Raw genomic sequence first — 10,065 nt, 5'->3', positions numbered from 1 at the left:
GATTCCTGTCAGCGCGAGTGCCGGCAATCAGAGCGCTGGGCGCTTTAACGGCGCTGAAAGGCCTGCCCCGATCGATACGGTAATGCACTGGCTCCCGGTTATCATCATCATCTCTTATCACTGACCCACACCTCCGAGAGGGGGGAGGAGGGGAATATGGGCGAGGAAGATGGAGGAGAGAGGGATGGGAGATGAGGAGGAGGAGAGAGGGTCTCTGGGTGTTTCCCTTCAGCTGAGAGGAGATGGATGGATTCAGGGGGGAGTGATGGGAGGAGGAGGGGGGGTCGTCAGAGTGGATAACCGGACATCTAAAACAGCTTGGAGATGGAGGCAGCTGATTGGATAATCTCCTACAAACCAATGATGGGTTGGCATTCAGCATATCTGTCTAACCCTTTGAAACTTGAGCAAATTAGGCTTAACATGAGAAGAATGCAATAAGAAACGAAAGAAATAATGATCTGAAAATTAGCAAGGAATTAGGAATTAGGAATTTTTCGGGATATTTCTTGCCAAGTTGGTAATTAACCCCCCAATTATTGTCAAAGGTATTTATTACACTATAAAATGTTATCAAAACATCTTCCAAACTGAAGTCAAGTCAAAGTTGTACATGTTTCCGCTGCTGTTCCAAAGCACAATTATCTCACATAAGCTCTTATCTCATATGACTGCTGATGGCTAACTCCTACATATACCATAATGCATCTGGACAGCACCTTTTCAAATACAATTCATGTTTTTCTACACGACACTCCCAGTTTCTAACTTTTCAACAATTATTTTCTCCTCCAGAGACACACAATGACTGTTATGTGTAAAACTGCTGGATTGCCCCTTTAAATTGAGAAACATCTCCATAGAAACTAAAAATAAACACAGAGACGAGACTTTAATCTCATCTGATAATCTGACTGATCCGTCTTCCTGCAAAGTTCAATTCGGGTCATAAATGAAAATATGGGGAGAAGAAGAATGTGAAAACTTCCTATGAGAATATTCGCCGGAAATTAAAACACATTCCTGCAGTTTGGATAAATTAATTTGAATTGGTTTGAATCCAACAACCTGAACGTTTCGCTCAGTGTTTAATTAACGATCCTTTAATACGACGTCTCTAAATGTTTTCGGAGCAAAAATAAATTCATCATGTCGGAACACCAGCTGGGTCCCGACTTAATTATTCATTTTAAGATTTCTTTAGAGACTTTTTGAAGGAGTTACGATATCAGAATTAACTTTATTCATAAATCACCGTAAAAAGATATAGTTTTATGTCTAAAAAGGCTTTGTAACTTTCTAAATAGCTTGTTATACAAACAGGAGGAAATAGAGCATGATTGGGGACTATTTTTGGCAGCAGATGAACCCTCTGAGACCTGAACAAATCCTTCAAAAACATTGCGAAAAGGCAAAACAATCTCACAAGACATGGTCCAAAAATTTGTAATGACTAAATAAATAAACTAATTAATTAATTTATAATAATAATAATAATAGTAATAATAATAATAATAATGATAATAATAAAGATTAATAAAAGTTACAAGGAAATTACCACAAAATAATCACAAAAAAAATACCTAAAAAGTGCAACACAAACATACATTTTTTTGTATATTTCTTATATTTTCCCATAACATAATTGCAAATATACTATTATCAAAATTATAAATATAGTTTTTAGGATATTTTTTGCATAATCTTTAATAATCATTCATTTTTTTTTAAAACTAATTATTTGGATAATTTTCTTGTCACCTCTTACTAATTTCTTTCGATTTTTGGGACTTTTCTTGCCAAGTTGGTAATTAAATTTTTTTCCCATGTTTTTGAAAGAAATGAAACAAAATTGCTCAGGTTTAAAAGGGTCAAGAAAGGTGACCGCAGGGCCTCATTTCAAAGGGTTAATCCACGTTTGGTGCTTTGTTGAGTATTTCTGGCAGCAGCATGGTGTGTGTGTGTGTGTGTGTGTGTGTGTGTGTGTGTGTGTGTGTGTACATGCGTGCGTTTTAATGGTAATGTTGGAACATGTCACCCAGTGATACAGTGCGGCTCATTGATGTGTTTTTTGGACAACAATGGAGCTGTGTGTCTATCTGCGAGCATGTTTCCTCCCAGCTGATTGTCTGAAGAGTATTTTTTTAAACTGAAACATATCAGAGGATAAAGAAACATCGGGAGCCACCAGCAGCAGAAAACTAAAAATAAAAAGTGTTTCATGTCGAGGTCTGTGACTGTAGCGGTACATGAATGCAGCGTTCACACACACACACACACACACACACACACACACACACACACACAGGGAGCTACAGGGAGTTTACAGGTGGAGAGAAACAAGACTCTCTCTCCGGTTCATCCTCAGTGGGTCTAATCAACTCAGCGCTGAGGAGGAGGAGGAGGAGGAGGAGGAGGGAGGAGGAGGGAGGAGGAAGAGGAGAAGGGAGGAGGAAGAGGAGGAGGGAGGAGCAGTCCTGGTGAAAGTGAAACGTCTTCAGACTGAGAAAAACTGATTTTAGAGAAAGTGTGAATTTATCCGTGTGTTAGAAAAATACATAGATTTTTTTCTTTTAAGTTGAACACATCTCCTCCTCCTCTTCCTCAGGATACGTCTTTCTGCTGCCGTCACTCTCAGGACCATCATGCACCAGGAGCACAACTCCTCCAAAATAATCCTCCAAAAAACTGCAGCAAACTCTGATTTATTTAAAGGTCCAGTGTGGAGGATTTAGATGCATACAGTCTTTTTCCTTCTGTACCTCCTTACCTCCCTCTGTCCTCCCTCAACTCCTCCTCCTATCCTCCTTTAGCTCCATTTCTCATTTCTTTCTCCTCCGGTGCCTCCTTACTTACTCCCGTTCTCCCTTAGCTCAATTGTTCTTTCCTTACCTCCTTCTATCCTGCCTAGCTCAGCTCCTCTGTCCTTACCTCCTTCTGTCCTCCCTTACCTCCTCTTCTCCTTCCTTCTCCTCCCTGTCTCCTTACTTACTCCTGTCCTCCCTTATCTTATTTAATCTCTCCTTACCTCCTCCTGTCCTCCCTTAGCTGCTCCTCTCCCTCTTTACCACCTCCTGTCTTTCCATGCCTCCTCTTGTCCTCTCTGAACTTCTCTTCCCTCTCTTTACCTCCTCCTGTACCTCCTTACTCACTCCTGTTTTTTAGTTCATTTAATCTCTCTTTACCTCCCCCTGTCCTCCCTTAGCTCCTCTTCTCCCTTTTTACCTCTCCCTGTCCCTTCATACCTCCTCCTTTTCTCTCCTAGCTCCCCATTCTCCCTCCTTACCTCCTCCTGCCCTTTCTTCGCTCCTCTTCTCCATCCTTACCTTCCTCTGTCCTCCCTTACCTCCTCTTCTCCTTCCTTTCTCCTCCTGTGCCTCCTTACTTCTTTTTCTTTCATAGTTCTTTTAATCTCTCTTTCCCTCCTCCTATCGTCCTTTAGCTCCTCTTCTCCTTCCTTACTGACTCCTGTTCTTCCTTGGCTCATTTAATCTCTCTGTACCTCCTTCTGTCCTTTCTTAGCTTATGTCCTTCCTTTCTCCTCATGTGCCCCGTTTCTTTTCTCCCTTAACTCATTTAATCTCGCCTTACCTCCTCTTCCCTTACTCCCTCTCATCTTTCCATTAACTCCTCCTTTCCTTCATTACTCCTGCTCTCTATCCTCATTCTGTTACACTCCTATATTGTGTCATTTATGTGGATAAAAATCTATAGAAAACATAATAAAACTCTTAAATTAATAAACAAAATGTAAAATTGTGTTTTTTTTTAACAATACTCAAAACATTGCACAGTTTAGTTTAGTTTTGGTGACTATTAAAGCGAAATATTCATTAAAAGCGACTTAAAACAGAAATATTAAATGAATTTGTTACTTTTTAAAGATAATTTGCTCTAATAACTAATACATAGTTGCAGGTTAAACATTCTCAAAGTAAACAAAAACACAACAAAAAAAGTCTCCCTCTCACACTGTATTCCTCCCTGAAAACATCTCTCGGAGGCTGCACCCTCGTGACCTTGCCCTTCTTCAGTCCATCTCTTGACATATTCCTCCTCTCCCTCTCCTTTTTTTCTATTTTCCTCCATTGGTTTCTAGGGGCTTAATTACGGGGGGGCGGCTCCGTGGTTGAGGAGGTGCGGGGCGAACAGGGATCAGCGTGACCCTGGAGGAGAAGCCATCAGACAGCGGCCTTAACAATGATAAATCACCCCGAGCAGAGCTACAGATACAGCCGCCGCCCCGTCGATCTCTATAAAATATGGATGGGCCGCGGCGCTGTGCGGCAACAGCAGAGCCTCATCGCTCCGGATCTCCAGATTAGCGATTATCAGGCGGAGGGTTATTCTAATGATGCGGGACATGGTGCGGGGTTAATTCCATTCACAGGAAATGGATTGAAATTCAGCTCATGAATTGAATATTGCTCATTATTCTCAATGAGAGCAGGAAATCTTCTCATTCATGAAGTGGGCTGGAATTAATAATCCCTGAACGGACCGACTACTCCCCCCCCCGCGCCGGGATGGGGGTCAATGATCAGAGCTAAAGGTGCAAAACGCAACACGCCAAACACATTTAATCTCCGCCTTATGGTCCGCAAATCAGCAGGAAGGAGAGGGAGGAAAAAGGAGAAAAGTTTCAGTGACTCCTTTCAAATCACTTCCTATAAAACAGATTTTATAGACTTGATTTTATGTGATGTCTATATTAATTGATCTTTTCTTAATTTATCTTTCAATTTATTCTTTATTTTTTTAATTCACTTTAATATTATTCTTTTAGGTTCAGGTTAACCCCTTGAAACCTGGATAGACATCACTCTTTGTGCTGCATTCAAACACTTTACACAAGTATTAAAACCTGAGCAAAGTCGACTGATTTCTTTTGAAAACATGGGAAAAAGGAAATAAGTTGGCAAGAAATGTCCCAAAACTTGCACAAAGAGAAAAAGTAAAATGTGAGAAGAAAACTTAAGGCATTATTTTCAGGTATTAGTTTTTAAACTAATAATTTATTGTCTGTCCTCGGTTGAGATGGACGGACAGGCAGCTAACAGGCAGTCTGACAGGCTGTGAGACCAACTGGTCGCTGATGACCTCTGGGGTTTCTCCTGGATCAGGTTCAGCCCTCTAATTTCATTTCCAGTCTGGCTCGGCTGCAAGCGGACACCTCAGCCTCCGTCCAGCAGACTAAGAGAGGACTCGTGAAGCCAGAGACGACCTGCAGGACTCACTGCTGCTGCTCGCTATTAGCATGTTAGCATCTCCACTTCTGTCTGATTCACCGACTCTTTGTTGTTATCAGAAACGTGAATAGCTTGGTGATCGTTCACTAACAATAAAAATATTGAGTAAATTAGACAAACTAAAGGTTGTTTGAAGGTGTTTTTCTCTCTCCTGGTGGAGCGAGACCAGTGATACTAAACTTATGGCCCGCAGGCATAATTTGGTCCATGATAGTGTGCTGGGTTTGCACCAAACCATTTTCTAATTCATAACAAAAGTAAAGTTATTCACACTGGGAAATTTTTTTCTAGTTTTTATAGTACATATCAGGCACCAGAGTGCATAAAACAGCATCAAAATAGAGCTTGTTTATCAAAAAAGTGCCAGTGGAGGATCCCAAATCACATCCTAAAATCCAAGGAATGTCCTGAATGAAGTAACTTCCAAAGATTAAAGCAATGTTCTGAGATACTAGAAACATGCTAAAATCCTAGAAATTTCCTGCAATCCTAGAAATGCCCTAAAATCTTGGAAAAGTGTGAAACCTTTAGAAATATCCTAAAATCCTAGAAGTGTAAAATCCAGGTAACATCCTAAATTCCAGGTAACTTTCAAAGAAATCTTGTAATGTTCTGTATAATAGCAGAAACATGCTAAAATCCTAGAAATGCCCTAAAATCTTAGAAAAGTTTAGCACGTTTCTAAGATTTTAGGGCATTTCTAGGATTTTAGCATGTTTCTGCTATTATACAGAACATTACAAGATTTCTTTGAAAGTTACCTGGAATTTAGGATGTTACCTGGATTTTACACTTCTAGGATTTTAGGATATTTCTAAAGGCATCATAAAATCCTAGAAATGTCCTCTAGTCTTGTGCTAAACTGGGCTAAAGTCTTTTGAGATTAGCCTCTTCATCCAACATGTAAAGACTTGGAGGTGAATTTTAAGGCGCTAACAGTTTCCCCCTGTTTCCAGTCTTTGTGCTAAGCTAGGCTAACTCTGTCTTTGAGGTAATTCACAGCCGTTTCCCATCTTTCAGATAAAATCAGCTGTGTGTTTTTTTTTCCCTCCTGGTTTCCATATTCACCACTTTTGTTTAGGTGAACAATCACTGTGCACTGCACCCATAATGCACCACCTGACGCCCTACAACGAATCAATCTGTTCTGTGTCGCGCCGCCTGTCCAAAACACAAAAAACCTCACCATCCAAACATCTCTCTCCATCCCTCCTCCTGTCCTCTGTAGAGCGCCGACAGGTGAAAACAAAAGAGAAGTGACAAGCCAAGTTAACCCGTCGCTTTCCCGGTCACATGATCCCCGCCCGCCGAAACACGCCGTCATGTCTCCTCGCCAGTTGCATCGCTGTGATTTTCTCTCTTGTCCAGAAAAACGTCTGTGAGGAAAAAACCTGTGGTCTTATTGAGTTTTCTTTTGAATAAATAAATATTTAAAAGGGCGGCGAGGAGGGTGGAGGGTGTTTGACGTTCCACTCTGGCTGCAAATCAGGCCATCAAAGGGGCCAGACAATGTATGCTCACTATTAGTATCAATTTACAAATAAACTGCTTTTTTGGTGACTGGATCTCCGATGTCAGATTTTGATAAATGGTTTCAATTTGGCAGCTGCTTTCGAGTGTCAGAGCCCATCTGACGCTCGCCGCCCGCCGCCGACGCTCGCTGCCTCAAAGAATCTGCCTCAGTTAGCCTCGCAGCCGGCAGCAGCCAAAATAATCTCTTCATACTAACCAGGGCAGGTGTGTGTGTGTGTGTGTGTGTGTGTGTGTGTGTGTGTGTGTGTGTGTGTGTGTGTGTGTGTGTGTGCGCATACTAATGTCCTTCTGTGGGTAAATATTGAAACCAGGCAGATTTCACTACTGATGTTTTCCTACACAAATCTTAAAGGACCTTCCTGTGTTTTTTTACACCATTAACTACAAATCACAGCCACTTTTCTTCACTGTTTCTAAAGCCTGCTGTTGTTTAATAGATTCTTTAATGCGCTTGTTCTATCTTCCAAGCGGCTGGTTTCATTTAATTTCACTACAGATAAAAAAAAGAAATTAAAAAAAAACAGGCAGAGACTTTAAAGCCGCTTCGCATTTAGCTGAAAACTTCTGTTGCCAACCTCAAGTCAGTCCAGGGCTTCAACAAAAGATTATTTTAATTATTAATACATCTAAAAATTACTTTTTGCCAATATTTTCTCCAAGAAAAGCACATTTTCCTCACTATGAAACAAAAAAACATCTTAAAATATCTGATATTTTTTCAGTCCAACATCCAAAGATTTTCAGTTAACTGAGATATTAAAACAAAGGAAACCAGAAAACCCACACGATCAAGGACACAAGTATCAACAAGACAAGAATGACGTCCTGGATTGCCGATGATTAACGCAATTAAAAATAAATAACCCGTTACATACGGCTGCTGTTTATTGCATCACAACAGTTTTTTGAAGCGGAGCTCATTTTTAACTATTAACTAATGATTATTGTCATTATGAAATAATCTGCTGATCATTTTCTCCATGAATCAACCGATCGTTTGGTTTGTGAAATAGAGAGAAATGTTCGTCGCAATAACCCACTATGGGTGATTTCATACGTAACTTAAAATGTCTTAAAATTATTATTACTATATTTTCATTCATAGTTTTAGAAGAAAAAGAAGCAAGCTTTCACTTTTATGAAACTGGAACCAGTAAATATTTTTAAATTAAAAAATAAGTTCAACCATCAAAACTGTTTCCAAAAAATTTTCTGTCAATCAACTTATTGTTTAACGGACTGTTTCAGCTGTATCTGTATAAGCTGTTAGGAAGTTTAATTTAAAACAAAACACAACTTTTTATATTTTTTTAATGCAAAACTCTTATTTTGTGAAGTAACTAAAGCTGTAAAATAAATGTGGTGTTGAAAATACAATAGTAAAGTAAAGTCAAGTCCCTCAAATGTGTACTTAAGTGCAGTACTTAGATCTTTAAACTCTGAGCAAATTGGTGCAATTTCTTTAAAAAAACATGGGAAAAAGGCAAACAGCAGCTTTGTAAGAAATCTCCTACAAAATGTAATTATTGATAGATTTTGGGGAAAAAAAAGCTAGTAAAAAGTGCTGAGATTGCTTTATTTATAATTATCAAAATTCATTTTCAAATATTATTCAAAATTATTAGAATAATTTTTAAACATTTTTTTTGTGGTAATTTATGTTCATTTTTTGTTTGTTTTAAATTGATTTATTTATGTATTTATTTATTTATTTATTTTTATTTTTAATTAATTTATTTTTAATTTTAAGTAATCTACTCTTACTTTTTACTGACATCTTGATTTTTTTTTCTTAAGATACTCACTAACTTCTTCTCATAAAAGAATCTCTTTTATGAGAAATCAAATCAAATTTAAAAGAAATCAAGCCAATTCGCCCTGGTTTCAAAGGGCTAAAGTACTTCAAATCCCACCGCTGGTTTGTCGTGAGTCTGTCCAGGAAGTCAAACACTGAGGAACCAATCAGCGCTCATCTCCTTCACCACCCTGACGCCTCCATCAGGTCACATTCTAACAACGCGGCCTCCTGACTGCGTCTCAGCCGGCGACTCGCCGCCATCCAAGCCTTCCTCCTCGCCAGTCGAGGGGAAAACGAAACGCAGCGTGAGCAGCAGCGGCAGGATTTGCTCCCATAAACAGCTGTTTCCTGTTTGAAGGATCGGGAACAATCTGCCCGCTGGCAGCCTGCAGAGCCGCCGGTGCCAAAGAGCATACCGAGCATAACCGACAAATCCAATCAGGCGACTCGGCCCTGCGCAGCATTAAATAACACCAGAAACCTTAAAGTCGAGCCGTGCAGGTGGTCTACGGCGTCCACAGAGGGACAAACAGCCATTTCAGATTTAAATCAGCCTGTAATGTGGCTGTAAAACCTGATTAAACGCTCAAACTGCAGACTGACAGGTGCATTCTGGGACATACCTGCCAGACGAAACAGAGCTCACTTCCCGGTCTTGACTGTGACCTCTGACCTTTTGATCTGAGCATGCAGCAGTGACTTAATGACTCGTCTCCACTGACCTTAGGTAACCTCTCGGGGTCCCCGGGGTGGCGAGGGATGACCTTCTGTAGCCTCTGGAAGCCGTAGTCGATGGTGGGCTCGTTCAAGGCTGCGAGAAGGAACAAAGAGCAGCGGTGAGGATGACAAATTTAACCACACGCACACACGCACACACACACACAAACACCAACACACTGACGTCAGAGTCTTTAACATCTCGCAAGTTTTTCATTAAATTCAGTTACTTTCTAATGAAGATCATCAGGCATTTTTCTATTCACTTTCAATGACAAAACATGGGTCATCACACCTTAAACAGCTACAGAGAAGCTGATATTATTGTATAAGTCAAATAATATTCATAATATTCAAAAGAGACAATCCATAAAACCAAATACCAAAAAAAAACAACATCATTTTTTCATAATGCCTGCAGTAAGTTAGAGAGTGAGCAGCGGGACTTCTGCCTCTTTTATAAACCACACTTGTTTTAAAGGTCCCATATTATGCAAAAAAACCTTTTTCATGCTTTGACGTAGAAAGGGGAGGAGCCACACCTCCTGCTGAAGTTGACACTGCCCGTGTTGGGTGTGAATGTATCCCATAGTCGCCATTTTTTCCCCTCGCTAACGGGCTCAGCTACACGAATGAAGATGTCTAAAGTTCGGGCAAAAAGCACACTAGCTGCTGTGTTGTAGGCTGAAGGAATGAGCACAAAAGTCTTCACCAGCTCCCACCATCTGACCCGACGAAGACCCAGTGATTAATATTATTTTCGATGAA

General features: G+C 40.1%; 1 protein-coding gene across 1 annotated transcript in view; it reads right to left on the bottom strand.

The window, feature by feature from the left end:
• The window catches only part of LOC121947826 (transcription factor COE3-like), a 178,034-nt gene that overhangs the window by 24,441 nt on the left and 143,528 nt on the right, over positions 1 to 10,065 (bottom strand). The window contains exon 11 of the mRNA XM_042492963.1: positions 9,303 to 9,391. Within this exon, the coding sequence (XP_042348897.1) occupies positions 9,303 to 9,391 (89 nt within the window). The remainder of the gene's footprint in view (positions 1 to 9,302; positions 9,392 to 10,065) is intronic.

The sequence above is a fragment of the Plectropomus leopardus genome, chromosome 9 (assembly GCF_008729295.1).
Source record: "Plectropomus leopardus isolate mb chromosome 9, YSFRI_Pleo_2.0, whole genome shotgun sequence".
Classification (NCBI taxonomy): domain Eukaryota; kingdom Metazoa; phylum Chordata; class Actinopteri; order Perciformes; family Serranidae; genus Plectropomus; species Plectropomus leopardus.
The sequence above is the reverse complement of the archived record's forward strand: the minus strand, read 5'-3'. Positions and strand labels throughout refer to the sequence as shown.